This window comes from Mastomys coucha, unplaced genomic scaffold (assembly GCF_008632895.1).
Source record: "Mastomys coucha isolate ucsf_1 unplaced genomic scaffold, UCSF_Mcou_1 pScaffold16, whole genome shotgun sequence".
Lineage (NCBI taxonomy): Eukaryota > Metazoa > Chordata > Mammalia > Rodentia > Muridae > Mastomys > Mastomys coucha.
Genome location: NW_022196898.1, coordinates 13,824,891 through 13,842,834, shown reverse-complemented (window position 1 = coordinate 13,842,834; position 17,944 = coordinate 13,824,891). Strand labels below are relative to the sequence as shown.

General features: G+C 40.0%; 1 protein-coding gene across 16 annotated transcripts in view; it reads left to right on the top strand.

The window, feature by feature from the left end:
- Plch1 (phospholipase C eta 1) overlaps positions 1–17,944 on the top strand; it is a 216,213-nt gene that overhangs the window by 153,224 nt on the left and 45,045 nt on the right. For all 16 annotated transcript variants that reach the window (XM_031373987.1, XM_031373993.1, XM_031373989.1 and 13 more), the window contains 4 exons: positions 1,067–1,160; positions 2,904–3,107; positions 11,617–11,737; positions 15,174–15,345. In XM_031373987.1, coding sequence (XP_031229847.1) covers positions 1,067–1,160; positions 2,904–3,107; positions 11,617–11,737; positions 15,174–15,345 — 591 coding nt within the window. The remainder of the gene's footprint in view (positions 1–1,066; positions 1,161–2,903; positions 3,108–11,616; positions 11,738–15,173; positions 15,346–17,944) is intronic.

The window sequence follows — 17,944 nt, the reverse complement described above, 5'->3', positions numbered from 1 at the left end:
GGGCCAATAAGTGGGAGAGGGTGGGGTGGCAAGCAGGGGGAAGGGGGAGGCAACAGGGGTTTGTTCTTGTTTTTTGTTTTTTTGGGTTTTTCTTTTGGAGGAGAAAGTGGGAAAGGAGAAATCATATGACATGTAAATAAAGAAAATATCTAAAAAAATAATAAAAGTGTCACTTTTTCTTTTTGGAGGTTCTGGGGATCACCGATTTTTGAATGTTAGGCAAGTGCTCTGTCTACCATAGAGCTACAGTCCCAAGGCTGCCCTTATTCTTTATGTTGCTATTTAAAGAAACTATTTCTAAAGAGTTTGCTTTCCCTTATTGTGTATATATGCATGCAGCAACCTTGAGGCTGGCAGTGATAAGAGCATGTTCTGCCTTGTTGGTGCTACAGAAAGGTTCCCCTAAAGCATTCCCTGCCCCTCAGTATTGCCCTATCTGGTAGCCATGCCCAAGGGAGTGGCTTTTGTAGTCACCCGGTGTCTGTCAACAGGTTGATCTGAACAAAAGCCACATAGTTGCTCGGTCCTTTGTTATGCTCACTTCTCAACCATCTTTTCTTGGTTCATTTTTTTTCCTCATTTTTGTGGTCCTGAATCTTCGTAGCAGACTACTCAGTGGAAAGCTCTTCAAGAATGCCCATGTAGCTGAATCTACTTAGAAAACATCCTATTTTGATGAACCATGTTTTTCTTTCTACGTCTATTTGTGATTATCATACTTTAGTGTTTTATGTAAAAATCGCTTATTTGGCAGATAGCTTCTACATTGCGAGTGGGTTTGGACAATGGTTTTTCATTTATTTTCTTCTATTCCTTCACGGAGTGCATTCATCTTAGAGTTGAAGGGGTGTGTTCACTAACTAAAGCTGCCGGGTGCCTAGGCAGGGGAAGATCATAACCATCCTCCAATGGTAAAAGGAAAAAGGAGCCTGAAGACTCCAGCCAGTGCTTCCTGAAGTGCCCTGAACCACGAAGCAGGGGATACTGGTCAGCACATCTTGCTGCAGTATAGAGGGCCATGGCTCATGATGTTTCAGGTGCTTTCTTTCAATTCTGCTTTCTTTAGATGAGTAATGTGACACTGGACTATTGTCTCGACATCATAAAGAAGTTTGAAGTTTCTGAAGAAAACAAAGTGAGAAATGTCCTCGGTATAGAAGGTAACCAGTGGCCCTACTCTCTCTCTCTCTCCTATCTGCCACATTAAATTTTATTACAGTTCTTAGGAAGCAAAGTTGGGAAATACTTGTAGAAGCCCAGAAAGCATATATGTTTCTGCAAAGCAGATCTCTGCTTTTGTTTTCCTCTTGTTTTTGCAGTACCCCTTAAGCTGCCATTGTGTGTGATGAATGCCAAGAAATATTTGGACTTTGCTCAAATGGATAATTTTTTTTGGAAGTTGTCATGTACTGGTGATTGCAGGGGGAAAATTTAGGCCCCAAACAAATAATCTACAAAAGTAGTGACTTGAAAATTAACATTAAAAAAAGACAAAAACAAAAACAAAAACAAAATGCTGGGAATTGGTTTGTTTTTCCCAACTGGTAGAATTTTAGAAACTGTTAGAAACGGAATTCTTGTCAATATTACCACCTCATTTAGTAGCTAAGGAAAGTAAGATCAAAAGAAATTAAATAATTTACTTATCATTATGGTCTAAAAAGCTAGCCCCTAGGATTTATATATCAAACATGGTATAAATATAACTGTGCGTATAAGCTGTATGCCTTTAAAATATGTAGAGAAATAAATTAGGCTATAGGGTTTCTCAAGCAGAACAGATCATTTTAACTGAAGACTTCAGGGAAACACAACTTTCCCCAAGAACATGTAAAACCACAGTTGACTGTTAGTTTCTGGAATTCCCCTGCTCCGTCATGCATCTGTGTGTGTGTGTGTGTGTGTGTGTGTGTGTGTGTGTGTGTGTATGCGTGCGCGCGCGAGCATGCGTGTAGCAATCAGGCTCATACCACCATACCTGGCTTGATAAGGAATCTTTAATGCCAAGTACTTATTTACTGGGGTGAAAGAGAATTAAAAGGAAAAGGAATAAGTTAAAATTTTCTATCATTAAAACTATTTTAAAAACAGAAGACAAACTAACTTGGGCCTCTTAAGACTGTGCTTAGATATGAATATTTTTCTTGAGGCTTCCCCCAAAGATGCAGTTAAATGTGGTCTCTCGTTATAAACATAAAGGTCACCAGGAAGAAACTATGAAGACTCAGAGGACATTTACTGATTGGATCTTACCAAATGAGTCTCAAAGAGTTGACACAACCTGTCATAATAATGACCACTGTCTGGTCACTTATATTTGCTTTTGTAAATTCCATGATGATGGCTGCCTCTTCTACTCGGGCTTTAAGAAAAGCTTATAGAACAACTGTCCATTTCTACACAAACAAAGCTTTATTATAAAGTTATTTATGTGAAAATCATTGGCAGTATGTTTTCCAAAACAAGTTTCCTAGTTATTCACCCTCTGAATTTAGGCCGTACTTAAAGTTTGGCCTTAGACTTTATCATGTGGTGGTGTTCAGAGATTGTAACAAGCTATTAGCTGCTGGTTGACTAAGGTTCAATATGGCTATAATATGACACTGATCACCTCTCAGGGCAAATTCTGTAAGCATAGCTGGAGTTTAATAGTAAATGCTTTTGTCGTGCCAACCCATTTTTTTAAGATGTCAGTTAATTTTTCTGAAGGACATATTTAAATGGCTGCTCCCTGAAGTCATATTTTTTGATTTGTCGTTAGGCAGATCTCTCATTGCCCCAGGTGTCACCACAAGCATTGTCTCGATATTTGCTTATGAGTATTCTTTGACCATTTTGTCTCTGTTGCCATCAGTTGCATAGACACTCGTGAAAGCTGAAGCATTTCTCTCTCTCCTTTGAAGGCTTCACGAACTTCATGCGTAGCCCTGCTTGTGATGTCTTTAACCCTTTGCACCACGAAGTGTACCAAGACATGGATCAGCCCCTCTGCAACTACTACATTGCTTCATCTCACAACACATACCTGACTGGGGACCAGCTCCTTTCTCAATCCAAAGTGGATATGTATGCACGGGTGCTACAAGAGGGTTGTCGATGCGTGGAAGGTAAGTATAGCTTTTCTAAGCTCAGCTGTGATTGGTCAATATGCCATTTGAACAGCGAGAGCTCTTTTTATACTAATTAAGGATATTTCTCCATTACAAAGTCATTATCCTTTCTCTTTCCTTATTTTTCAGTCATGAGGAACAAAGAAATGTGTCAATATTTGTCAAACATACCTTGAATTGCTAAAAAACAAAACAAAACAAAACAAAAAAAACAACAAAAGAAAACCCTGTGAAAAATAATAACCTTCCTGAAAAGATATTTTAAAAAACAGCAAAAGTAGTTTAGCAGAGCTATTTATTTTGAAGAGATTTGATGGTCTATATTTATTAAATTGCTAATCAGTTCCAGTGATGAGGATAGAGATGTAAATAAGATGGTATATTAGCATTTGAAGAGCTTGCCAATTATCAAGGAGTATGTACATAAACCATTAGTGTGATATGAAAATTCTATTGCTTGAGGTACAGGCTTGGTATAGGAGTGTTCATATAGGCCAGTAGAGCATGGGGTAGATTATAAGTTATCAAACAGAGTTGGGTCACGCATAGTAGTTTTAGGTTCAAATCTTAATTTGGGGGACCAGTGAAGGAATTTTTGCTCCAAGAGAGAGAATTATTTTGGCTTACTGCTTGAAGAGACCAGAGCACAACTATGGGGTTCGGCATGAGGTGGCAAGTCATGCTGTATCTACAGCCAGGAATCGGAGAGAGATGAGCACTAGCTAGGCAGCAGGCTGTCTCATTCCCCACTTTGTTATTCCATCTGGGCTCCACACTCATGGATAGTGTGTTATCCATGTTTAAGTGTGTTGTAGGGAATATTAAAAAATGAGAACCCACCATCTCTGCGCTCCTGCTTCACTCATCCGGCCAATTCCCTAGCAAGGCCAGACCGGCACTCCCATGCTCTAGCCACCAGCAACTCTCTCTAGCTAGGCCTCCCTCCTGCCCTGCCCCTCACTGCAGTGTCTGGCTTGCTTTTCCCTGGACCTCAGTCCCTCTCTGCCATCAGTGGTCCCACATTCCAGTAATGAAATTCAGCTGCCAATCTCACAGTTTGATATCATGATACCCAGTAAACCGGTAAAATCAAACCTCTTAATGCTTATAGTTAACCAATCAGATTTATATATCAATAAAATCACAATTTACAAGTGGCCAATACAATAATCTCAGAGCTAATTGATGATGATAAAAGCTTTATCACAATTATTCTAACCTTATGATATCATAACTACCTGTGGCTGGTTCACGTCTGCCTCCATCCTCCTTTCCTTTTCTCTGCCACGCTTTCTGTCTTTGCAACTCTTAGCTCTGTCTCCCTTTCCCTGTCCAATCACAGGCCTCCTGCTGCCAAAATGTAATTGGACAGAGAAAATCCTGCAACATAAGTGAGTCCTCCATTTCCAACTAAACCTCCCTATATTTTAACCTCCTAATAGAAAGTGCATTTAGTCTCCAAGGTCTTAATAGTCAATACGATTTATGGTTCAGTTTCTTCTGAGACTCAGTTATCTCAGAACTGGGAGACTCCTGTCAATTCCCAAAATAATACAGTGGCACAGAGAATATAACCATTCCAAAATGGAGAAATGGGGGTCTAGCCCAGAAACATCTGACCAAAACAAGACTGAAGTCCACCAGGTTGAACACCAAACCCTGTTCAGTATTTGGAGCTCTTGGTGGCTTTATCTGGATTTCAGCAACACTGAGTAGTCATTTCTGCAAACTCTGTTGCCTGTTAACATCTGTGGTTTCTCTCTTGAGCTTGTTTTACTCAATCATCCTCTATAGTTTACCCAGTGAACACCTTACATCTCTGGTATCTCTAATATCCCCTATCTTCATTGCAACCTAGGCTCCCTCACAGAAGCCCCAGTTAGGGATCCTACCATTCTACAGGCCTCAAAGGATGTTTAAAACTCTGGTGCAAGTCTCCACAACTCCTTACTCTTGAGCCTTGCATTCCTTCAAAACCAGCGCTGTGACTAATGTTAAGTTCTGCTATTGCTTGCCGTGTAGCCTGGTGCAGTTGGACCATAGCTTCAGCTGCCTCTGTGTCCTTCTGTGGCTGAGCCTGAGAAAAGACTTCCTTCATCATCCTGGCTCAAGCAGGATGTCCTCAGGCTTTTTTTTTTTTTTTTTTTTTAAAGAAACTCTCATGTCAAACAAAAGGTTTTCAAGTGAATTTCCATATGTTTCACTCTGGAGCTTTGGATGTCTCGGTGTCTTGTCCTCATATCACCTGTTACTGTCTAGTGCAAAGCTCTGGTTTTTCCTGAATGCCCCTCCCCTCATTGCAGGGGTTTGAGCCCAGAACCTCAATGTGATAGTTATGTGCTGTATCATTTAAGCTGTACCTCAGCCGAGAGGCCCTGACTTCCTTAATAATTATGGCCAGTTTGTCCTTGCCTGCCCTGTGCTCATCCTTCACCGTTTTGTTTAAGCTGTTTCTTTCTCTCTCATTGAGAGGCATTTTTTCCATATCTTTGTGCTCCACTTTCTGTTGCATCTCACTGTAAATCTGGATAAATATAAAGGACAATAATAAGTATGACACATCCTTAGTGTTGCATCTTCAGATTTTCTTTGCCAAATCAATTAATCCATTATTTTTGGGTACAGTTTCATTTAAGTTTTAGGACACAGGCATATTCCTTGCCAGCATATACTGGGAATAGCTCCTAATAGAGTTCTTGTTTTCCACTATCCATCTTTCTGTTGGCTTCCCGGACTTGCATAACTATACCAAAACAGCCTATTAGCAACATTCTAGAGCTTCTCTCTTACACAGCCCCTGTGAACACTTCCACATTCGTTCCACACACAGAGGTTCTTTCCACACAGTGGTCCCAGGGCCTCAGAGTCACATGGTCAAGGTGTATCACACCAGTGAGTGCACTTCATGGTACCACTTTTCTGTAATGGGCACCTTTTCTCAGCACTCTGACCAAATATTTGGCGAGAAGCAACATAAATGAGGAGGAATTTATCTCACCAGCTCTGAGGTGTGAGGATGCAAGCCCGTCATGGTGGGTCACAGTGTGAGCAGCTCAAGGCTGTAGTGTCAGGAACATGAGGTTGCTTGCTTGTGTCTCCACAGAGCAGGAAGCAGAGAAAAGGTTTTTAAATGTGTAAGTGTAGTGCTCAGCTTATAGATAAGACAGCACTTTCTGTGCAGGTATAGCTTGACCCACTCACACACAATGTCTCCTTGTAGAGGAAGAGGGGAAGTGGGAACTGTTTTAGGAGACTGGTGGGACGCTGTTATTACTTAAAGGAAGAATTAAAAATATTGGACTAGCCTGTCCCGCTTATATAAGCCCCTAACACAGTTACTTGGGAGACTGAGGTTAAAAGGTCTCCAGTGCAAGGCCAGGTAGGATGAACCAGTGAAATCCTGTTCGACATAAAAATGCAAGAAGGGATTGATGAGTCTGTGCATCAGGTTCTCGATTCAATCTCTTGTACCTTAAAAACAGTGACTAAACCATGAGGAAGTAAGTCTATTAGAGCTTACTAAAAGACATGGAGAAGCCAGGAGTGGACGATGGTACTGTTCTATGGTAATGGAAATCTGAAGAGAAGAGCAGAAATGAGGACAGTTTCCTATCTGCTGAGTTGAGAGTGACGCTGCAACATATAAACCCATGTCTTTCTGTGTCATTCAGATAACAATATCTGAACTAAATAGAATGATCCAGAACAGAAAAAGGAGTCATAAATCCCTATGGGTATGGGTAGTTAAAATCAAGTATGGGCAGGCAAACTGGTGGGCTAATAGCTGAATATCTTCCTTATGATATTTGATACTGTAGATATGTGTGTGGCATTGGGGGTGATACTTGAGAGAGAGAAAAATGATATTGGTTGTCCTCAATGAGAGGAAGAGTATATGAGCTTGTGAAAAAATTCATGCCTGATGATTTTTATGTTCTGAGGGATGTAGGAGAGGCCACCACCCTCTCCTGTGTATAGCAGGTGGAGATTATTTGGGGAGCCAAAGAAGATCAACAAATTACTGAAAATATCATCAGGGAATGGGAGCTGATAAGTTAGGGAGGGTGTAACTAATTTACAAATGATCTTTAGTGGTGCAAATCTGTATACCTAGCTCCACCTATGTTCCTAGAAAACTGAACTACTTTGATATAGGAACAGTGAAGATCGGTTACAGCAAGGCCGGGCTTCAGTTCTCAACACCTACATAGTAACTCACAACCTTATGCAAATCTAATTCCCAAGGTTCTAATACCCTCTTCTGGCTCCATGGGCACCATATACACATGTGGTACACAGATATATGTGCAGGCAAAACACACACACACACATACATATACACAGACACACATAGACACACACATATATGTATATGTATAAAGAAATCTTTAAAAAGTAAACCAACTATATAAAATAGCAATCTTCAAAATGGTTCTGTAGATTTATATTTTATTGTATAACAATATTTTTGCAGTGGTTGCAAGACTACCTATTAATAATAATGACTTAAGTCATATGGCTTAATAACTGAATGCTAAAGATGCTCAAAGTACTAACATGGAAGAAACATTCTAAGTAACAGGTCATGAGGTGGCATTCTCCTCTTGGCTATTATTCAGCCTCTTGACCACTTAACACTCAAAAAATTTTCAGATTTGATGTGTACAGACATGCCCTGGACACCTAGCCTCACTGAAGTCACACTGAGAGTGACCTCTCACTTAAATGCCAACATTTCTTTGGATGCCAAGAGTGGTATTCTGTGGATTCACAAAGTGATTGTCTACTCTAGATGCCATTACAGCCTGCCACTGCCTTCCTTTGTACTGTTACTCTTACCTTTCCTGTCTCTTGGATCTAAGCCTCTCTTCTTTTGCTTATTTGTACAACATCTGGACTCTGCTTACAACACCAAAATTGAGCCAACTTACAGAATGAGGAATTTATTAGGACTTATATTTTCAGAGGTTTAGTTAGAGTCCATGACCATCATTTTAGAGAACATGGAAGAAGGTAGACAGGAAGGCATGATATTTGAGTGCAGTAGCTGTGAGCTTCCATCTTGACACAAATCACCAGACAGAGTGGTGCCAACTAGGAGTTGAATGAAATTTTGAAATCTCAAAGCCCATCCCCAACGCCCAGTGACTCACCTCTTCAAACAAGGCTACACCTCTTAATCCTTCCCAAACAGTTCCACCAAAAGATGTACCAATACTCATGAGCTTATGGGTAGGCAGGAGGCATTTAAATTCTCATTTAAAAGACACTATTTGAATCTGACTGTTCCCATTCTTGACTTTATATATTGAACCAAAATGTCTAATCTTCCAGCTCTGGCTGAATATGAAAACAAAAGGTTATCTCAGTAAGACAGTTTATGTAAAGAGATGCATGGTTGTTGTATTAGCACTTTCAGATGAATAGGAGCCTTTAGACACTGTGCCAAAGATGGGAGAGATATGGATTTTCTCTTTACCTTCTTTCTGTTTGGTAATCATCAAACTGATCTTTCAAGACTAAAGGCCACCTGTGGCCCAGATATTCATAAAATCTGAGAATATGTAGGTCCCTAGCACAGGATATTGTTGTTTTATTCACTGCCTTTTTGTTTGTGTGTTTTGAGGTAGGGTCTTCCACTGTAGCCCAGACTGTTCAAGAACTCACTTAGACTGCCTTAGACTCATTGCAATCTTTCTGCCTCAGCCATGACAGTATACTGCAAGCCACAGTGGGCTTCATGGTACAGTTTTGCGTTTCCAAGTCTTTCTCCACTAGCTTCTGTCAGTAAATGTGTCTCCTGGAATTTGACTTTAAAGTCTTCTTAAAACTGTAACTGAATAGTAAATGGCCACTACCTTTCTGGAAAGTTTTTGCTAAGGAGCTATTCATACTTACTTGGCAAGCTTGACTGGCTTTGTACTTAATCATTTTCATATTGGAAGCTTTGGTTGTCACCTTGAACTTTAGTGAACTGTGGAAAGAAAAGCAGGTTCTACTTCGATGTTGTGGACAAGCTCTGTTCTCATTTAAGCCCTCAAGCACCAGGAGGTATGGGATAAGTTACTAAGAGGAAACTTCAACACAGATTTAGGTAAATGACTGAAGTTACTATAGCTTGCAAGCTGGAGATTCAAGCCCTGTTGATCTAGTATTCTCCAAGAAACTGGAACTATTTCTGAACAGTCTATCTATGTAAGGCTAAATAAAGACTAGCAGATCACAGGAGAATGACTAGACACAGTGGAAGCCTAGTACTGAATAGAGGGAGGTTAGCTTTAAAAGCAAGTACTTGCTTTGTTCATGATTAAGCCTAGCACTCTAACATTTACTTGTTTCTAAAGGCTTAAATTTGGTCACATGATGCCTTAGAGTTTCCCAACAATTTCTTTGAGTCATGTAAAATGAATTTCTTAATTCATATCTGCAATTTGGACATGGACACACCTGAGTCTCTATGTCCCAAGAAGACTTGGATGAAGATGGCTTTATTCTTAAACACCTGCACCTGGCCTAGAGAACATCAGTCCTATGGAGTCTAACAGGTCACAGATAGAGAGGGTTAGATCTACAGATGCTTTCTTAAACAGCTTTTCTGAGGATGAAGGTTTAAAATGGAGAACAATGTATATACAGACTGTTTTACGTGATATTGTGACTTTGGGATCTATCTCCTTCCAAGCTTCTACTTCAATGATGTGTTTTTCTATCTCTGTTATTTGAGCTGTGTTATAGTCTCCTTCAGGATATGTTTGGTGTCTTGGGGGAGTCTGACAAGTCACTATGGTTAGGTGGGTTTGCTGGAAAATCAAACAGATTGTGTTCTTTCATTCATTCACTTGCTTTCCAGCCTAAGTCGCTTAATGATAGAGGACATTTTTGTTATTATGGACTGACTATAATGCTCTGTTTTCCCTGAAAGCCACCATGATGGAACGTTGTACATTCCCTTACTGCAAAAGTTCTTGGACTAGCCACTTGGCCTTCAGAATGATTTTGACTCTGACAAACACTTTGTCAGAGTCCTGGGGGCCTTTACTGTGTGATATGGTTGAAAAACAGTCCCTGTGGCCTCTGGCTTGTTTGTGTCTTATTAGATTTGTTAGAGTATTTCTATTTTGCCAATATCACCAGCACATTGTTAGCTTTTACATGAAACTTGCCTTGAATCTGGCTGTCCGAACCTCAGTGCTCTTCTGGTGTGTTGTTATTTTCAATCTAGAAACCTGATGAGTTTAGACACAAAGTATTAGAAACTACCTACATCAACTGTGGATAGTCTGCCTATTTTAAATATTAGCAGAGGAATACTGTTTCATGACTGATGACACTAAATATGCTGGTGTGAAGAACAAATCATGTACTGATGTGCCTTTTAAATTTTGCATTGTTTATTTGAAGATATTAACATATTATCTGCTATTTCATTTCTGCTTTAGGCAAGATGAGTTGAAATTGCACACAGTGATGCACTGCCTGATGGTAGTGATACATTCTAGCAAATGTGTAAGGCAATTTTACCAAATACCAGAGTGTGCTTGCACAAACCTAAGAGGTGTGGATTAGTCTGCTTCTTAATATGATCAAGAGACACAAGAATCGTGATCTTCATGAAACTGTTGTCTGTGGAAAAGAACCTATTGTTTTCTAATAAATATTTTTATAAATTTAAAATATACAGTCTGAGATAATGATTAAAAAGTAAAAGCATTGTGCAGTAGAGTATGAACCAGTAACACCATTATTTATTATCACTACCAACTAAATAGAATTATACATCCATACTTCTGTACAACTGAAAGTGCGGAATATTTGTTAACACCAGCAATATCACTAACTTGTAAGGAAGGTCTTATGCTAAGAGATCACTACAGCTGCCATGTCACGAGATTTTAGAAACTTCCACTTCAGGCTGGGAATGATGGTGCCTTGCTTTAAACCTTGAAGCAGAGGCAGGCAGATCTCTGTGAGTCTAGTGCCAGCTCACACAGTGGTGGGGTGAGCAAGTCTGAAATCTGTAGACTGACTAACCATTAGCCAGAGACCTTAGTTAATGGAGATATTGCAGTTTTATGGCCTCAAAGCAGTCTCAAGCAGAACTGGTATCTGTTACTGAGCCAAAAGCGACCTGCAGACAAGATTTATATGGAGAAGTTCAGCTCATTTTAGCTAATAAAGAAAAAACTTTAAAGATCATATTCTTAGGTATATGTGATTCAATTTTGATAAATTCCCAAGAGAAACTTTGATACCTGTTGATCTACTTGTGAGCATGATATTTTTGTAAACTATAAGTACTCAAAAAAAAAAACACTCCAAACCCTTTATCATCTCTCTTTATTCTCATAAAGAATGTCAGAATGTTCAATTCTCTGTCTTTACTTCTTTGTCAAAATTATAGTATGTATAAGGTCTACTAATCATCACAAATGTTTCTGGTACTTCCAGAGATATTAAGAATCTCCAGACATCTTATGTTGTTAATGTAAACTTCTGTTTTTGGTAGTTGACTGTTGGGATGGCCCAGATGGAGAGCCAGTAGTCCACCATGGTTATACTCTCACTTCAAAAATTCTCTTCAGAGATGTTGTGGAGACCATCAACAAGCATGCATTTGTGAAGAATGAGTAAGTACAGAAACACCTGGGAGCCAAATGCCACCCCTCACCTCGAGGCTACCCCTAGCCCAGGAGCTCCACCCCTTCCTTACACCCTCCAGCTTCATTCCTACTGCCCTGGTTCTCTTCTAGCTCCCAGTAACGACTGGGAATAAGTACTATGGCTTCCAAGTTTATAGATTCTTGTAACCTACTCATTTCTTAATCTCATTATCTCTCATCCTGTCTCCTTGAAAATGTCTCTACAAAGAATGACTTTTAAATATATAAACTCATAAAGCTTGGAAACAAGCTATTACACATAATAGTTTGTAATCTTGAGAGATTTTATTTTTATGTATATGAGTGTTTTACCTGAATGTATATCTATGCGTGCTATGTTCATGAAGTGACTGTGGAGGTCAAAAAAGGGCTAGAGATCCCTTGGGATTGTAACTATTAATAGACAATTCTTAGCTTCTGTGTAGGTGTTAAGAATTGAACCCTAGTCCTTTGGGAAAGCACCCAGGGCTCTTTTCTGCTGAGCCATCTCTCCCACCCAATAATGGTTTTATGAAGCTGCATCATTTTATTTATGACACTGAATCATAGTATGATAAAATGCTGAACGTTAAACACTTCAGGATACATGAGACATCCAACACGTGGATTTATCCTTTCTTTGACTTCACTACATTCTCTTAATTCTCATTTCCCCTTTGGCTCATACTCTGTACTGATGCTATGCTTTCTTTCTGAAACACAAATGGCGCTGTAATTCTTGCCCTAGTGTTCTTTCTAAAGCATCTACATCACTCAGGTTGTCTTCATGTCCTTCATGTGTGGCTTCTCCCCTCTCTTCCAGTATCATCCTCTTCAGGCATTGTTCTGCAGAGACCTTACATCTGCTAGTAAGGACCATCTTCTGCTTCTACCTTCTCCAACAAGCCTGAAGCTTTTATAATTCCCAACCGAATGTGTACTAGTATCTCCCCCAAATGCCCCTCCCACCACGTGAATCACCTGCTTGATTTTTATACAACAAAATTATTCAATTACTGCCCTGCTGGGGAGCATATCTTGACCCACAGCTGATGATACTCTTTTGATACTTAGCTGTCTGAACATATATCTGTCATAACATATAACAACATGATAAAAAGGTTGGTAACTTGCCTTCTTATATAGATATGAGATGGTTAACTTATTGAAAATGTGGAATTGTCTACTTAGCAAGTTCCATAAATATACTAAGTATAAAAGAAAGGATTTTTAAATTAAAGAAGCAAACTAAAATTTTGACTGCGTAAATTGTTTTAGAAAGTGGTAGCCTTTAAAATTTCTAGTATTTGGTCTTATTAATTAAGCATAAGGTTGAAATGCTATTCTTTCTGCATAACAAATTTAGTTTCTGGCATCTTTTCGTGGAAGTATTTAGTGCTAAATTTAGCCTTCCAAACCCTGATTTTTATGACTCTTGTCGGTATTCTCATTGTATTAAATAGTGCCACCCCATACCCTAGAGGATCACCTGGTACCTGCGATATTGACCTCATGTTTAAGTACCATTAGAAGAAATGTGCTATAGGGGATTGAGAGATTGCTCTGTGCTTAAGAGCACCTGTTGCTCCTGCAAGGGCCCTGGGTTTGGTTCCCAGAACCTACATCATTTGGCTCACAGCCAATCTTAACTCCAGTTCAATGGCGTCTGACACTCTCTTCTTGCCTTGATGGGCAGTAAGAGTGCACCTGCATTCAGGCGAAACATTCGTACACATAAAATAAGGGTAAATACATCTTTAAAATAGGAAACACTTTTCATGAGAATAATATATTCTTGTTTAGGACTTTAACAAACTTTGGCCCTTTTATTTTCCTCCTATTTTTAATGTCTCCTTTTTTAGCAAGGCTTTTTTTTAATTTGGCACTGTGAGCATTTGGGGGCAAGATCATATGTGGTGGGGAGCCATCTTATGTATTGTAGGGCATTTAGTAGCGTCTCCACCTTCCACTCACCAGTTGTGAGCAGCATCCCTAAACTGTGCCCACCAAAAGAGGTTTTCAGATATTGACCAATGTTTCTTGGAATGAGGCTCAAAATCCCTTCCTGTTGAAAACAGCCTTCTGCTTGGTAATACTAGACACTCATAAACTCTTTATACGGGAGTTGAGAACTTGAAATTATTTTGTTGAAACCTACATGGTTGCACTGCATCTCAGGATCACTTGCTTGTTGATTTCTCTTCACAACACACTTGGATAAACCCATGTGAGGACCAACCAGCCGGCAGACCACAGTCAGAAAGACAAGTCACCATCCATCGTCGGTAGAAGGCACCTGTCTGTGACCTCAGCATCGAGTGTTGCAGTTCACACAGAATTTAATTTCAAGAGGTCATGGGCCATCTTGTGGAGCGTGTGCTTACTCAAAGAAATCTTTTTTCTTTCCCTTTACACTAACGTATTAGGTAATTCAAATATTGGTTTGTGTATTTTGAAAGAAGAGTTCACATATTATTTCTAAAGATACATGAAAGACTTGGTTTTTTTTTTTTTTTTTTTTTTTTTTTTTTGGTTTGGTTTGGTGGTTGTTTCATGCTTTGACTGCTAACCTCTCAGCATGAGGTCGGTTTTGGGAACCACCTTATATTTTCTCTACTGAAACTTGGGTGTTGCTATAGAGTGGATAGTTGTTGGGTTTTTTTTGTTTTTTGTTTTTGACATTTATGAGTGTGGGTAGGTGGGGGTCTATTCACACGCTACACTGCACATGTGGGTGTTAGAGGGCAACCAGCAGGAGTCTCTTCTCTGCATCCACATGTGGATGCCAGGGATCAGGTCCAGGTCATTAGGCCTGGCAGCAGCTGCCTTTACTGGCTGAGGCTGACCCATCTCATTGAGACAGCTTTTCTTTTTTTTCTTTTTTTTTTTTTAACTGAAAGCTGGTGTTCAGTTTTATAAAAATAACTTGGGGGAGGCGTGACACTTCTTACACTTAATGATACTAAAACAACCCTGCATCACACTATTTTTTTTCCCTTCATTCTCAAGCTGGGACCAGAATGTTTTCAGAGTAAACAACTGGCTTTTTATGATAAGCAGCAGTCTCTTTGATGTGTTTACACTTGTGAATAAATATGAAAAAAAATGATATCATGGATTTTCTTTCACACACTCACACACTCTCACACACACACATATTACATTCCTCACTTATTGCTTGATACTAAACTAAGTCATCCTGCAACAACATGCCTGGCAAAGTAGATTTGCTTTGAGGAGCTTTTTCTTCAGTGCATGCTTCCTCTTTCTCCTTTTAGCATCACTTTAATCATTATTACCAGCATTTTCCTTTCAGTTCCTGAGAATTTAAGAATGCAATGAGTACAGTTTCTATTTCCAGGCTTCCGAGATCCCCGTGAGCTGGCGCAACTGAACGCCCTTGGCATTATTGCTGTTTCCTCAGGTTCCCGGTCATACTGTCCATTGAGAACCACTGCAGCATTCAGCAGCAGAGGAAGATTGCTCAGTACCTGAAAGGAATATTCCAGGACAAACTGGACCTGTCATCTGTAGACACAGGAGAGTACAGGCAGCTTCCAAGTCCTCAGAGTCTGAAAGGCAAAATTCTAGTGAAGGTAACTACTTATGGGGGTATAGCCCAAGCATTAAAACAGTAATGACCAACTACATGGTGACAAAAAATAAAGTTTAAAAGGGAAATAATTAGAATCCATACATGTGAAGGGTATCTGTCCATGCGTCTTATGTTAATGTACAGGCACACCTTCAGAGGCAAGTCACTGCTGTCTGCCTGCTATGGATTTGTTTTTCTGGCTGTCCATGCCGTGCAAGCTATTTTAAGTCTGGGAGAGTTCACACAGAGAGTTTTGCATGCAAAAATGAGAGAAAGAGAGGAGAAAGCTCTCTGACTCCATGTATGAGGCATTCGGTTCAGATTCTTTTCTTCTATTTCAAGCTCTAATAACTGTCAAAAGGGGGAGAAAATCTTCATGGTTGATCGGTCTTGGGTATGTGTATGAGAAGCACTCTCCTCAAACAGAAACATGGGCACAGACATAATGCCCCTCAGGACTTGTGTGTCTGAGAGGAGAGGGAATGAGCTGAATGGCATTTCATCACAGATATTCTAAGGGAGAAAACTTACTGCAGTGAAAATCATTAATGCAAACGGTGGTCCGAAAGACAGCTCCCTGAGATCTTTGGCACTGTGATTTTGCTTATCTCCAGTGAACGTTTTCTTTGGACTAAAATCTTGTTAGATAAATAACAGAGCAGTAGACAAGGCTTCTTAAAAAGGACATCCATGATGGAAGAGAGATAAAGTCAAGGGAAGAGCCCACCATAGGATAAAACTTTCGGAAAAACAATGAAATCTTCAGAGCCAGTCCAAACCTGCTTTTTCTAACAATTAAATTAGAAGTATTCATCCAGAGTCCATTAGAGAGGTGCTGGCAGACTCTTGGGTAAATGCATGGTGAAAAAAAGGTCTCAATAACATGACAGGTAATATTAACATCAACTTGCCCAAGCCTGGCCGGAAGTAACTGCTATGCTAAAAACTGGTTTCTCCATACATAATCAAAATATTATCTTTGTAATATTGTGAATACTCCATGTTCCTTACCTAACAGTCAGGAAATTAAACGTAGACTCAGACAGTTTGATTATGAATTTTCGTTTTGGCTAGCTACAGTGGCACGCACTTGGGAGGCAGAGGTAGGCGGATTTCTGTGAGTTTGAGGTCAGTCTGGTCTGCACAGTGTGTTCCAGGCCATGTCTCATTTTTTTTTTTCTGTTTTGGATAGTGGAGATCATGGAGCACAGATGGTGTAAAGCTGAGAAGTATCCGATAATGTTTCCATATTCCATAAGGAATTAACCCAAGGTTAGAGCAGAACTCAAGTAGTATGCAGACTGGAAAGAACTTCCAGGAGGTACCTGGGTCCACCTTCATTTATATCTACTCAGACTATAGTTGTTTACATCACACAAGATTTCACCTTTTTTTATTCTTTTTTGCATTTTCATTTGCTTTTATACTTATAACTGTACTTTTTCCATAACATTATATTCAATTATTATTATCATCATTATTATTTTTATGTCTTGACCATAGTTTCCCATCTTCCTCTTTCCCTAGTCCCTCCTCTACCACCTCCCCTCAGCCTCCTGTTATCCCATCTGATCCTCCTCCATTTCTCTTCAGAAAAGGGCAGGACTCCCGTGGACATCAACCAAACATGGCACAGCAAGTTGCAGTAAGCCTAAGCACCTCTCCTCATGTTAGGGCTGGACAAGACAGCTCAGTAGGGGGAAAGGGATCCCAAAAGAGTCAGAGACAGCCCTTGATCTCACTGTTAGGAGGTCCCACATGAAGACCAAGCTGCACAACTGTAATAAATATGCAGAGACCCTTGGTCAGTCCCCTGCAGGCTCCCTGGTTGTCGGTTCAGTTCCTGAGAGCCCCTAATACCTGCCCTCAACTCCTAGAACTTTTCTATCTCTATCTCATGCAGTTGTATACCCATTCTCTCTTTCTCCTAAAATAAGAAGGCAAGGCGCTAGTGGCACACTTTTAATCTCTGCACTCAGGAGGCAGAGGCAGGCAGATCTCTGTGAGTTCAAGGCCAGCCTGGTCTACATAGTGAGTTTCCTGACAGGTCTAAGTAGAAAGACTCTGTCTCAACACAGACACACACACACACAGACACACACACACACACACACACACACACACACATTCCTTAAAACAGAAACAAAGTAGACAAGCAAAAGACTAATAAAACAAAAAACAAGCAAACAACAACAAAAACCCAAATAGATCAATATTAGACAAAAAGTCTACACACTCCATTGAGTTTACTTTGTGTTGACCAACTATTCCTGAATATAGGACCCACCCTGAGGTATGGTTAGTATATACCTAGTGAGACTCCACTGGGGGCTGCAAATTTTTGCATTTGCAGATAGCTTCTTAGAAGTGGGAGCCAGTGTCCAGCTCTCCCTCTCAGCATTTGGACCTGGTTCAGCCATCATCAGAGAAACTTCTTGCAGTAGATGGTAACTAACACAGAAGCCCATATTTGCATAGAGTGCCCTGAAATTCTGGAGCAGTCAGTCTTAGATGGAATGTTTTCATCAAAACTCTCTCCACGGGGAAAGATTCTAAGAGCCAGAGGTGATGGATGACTCCAAGGAGACAGTGTCTTACAG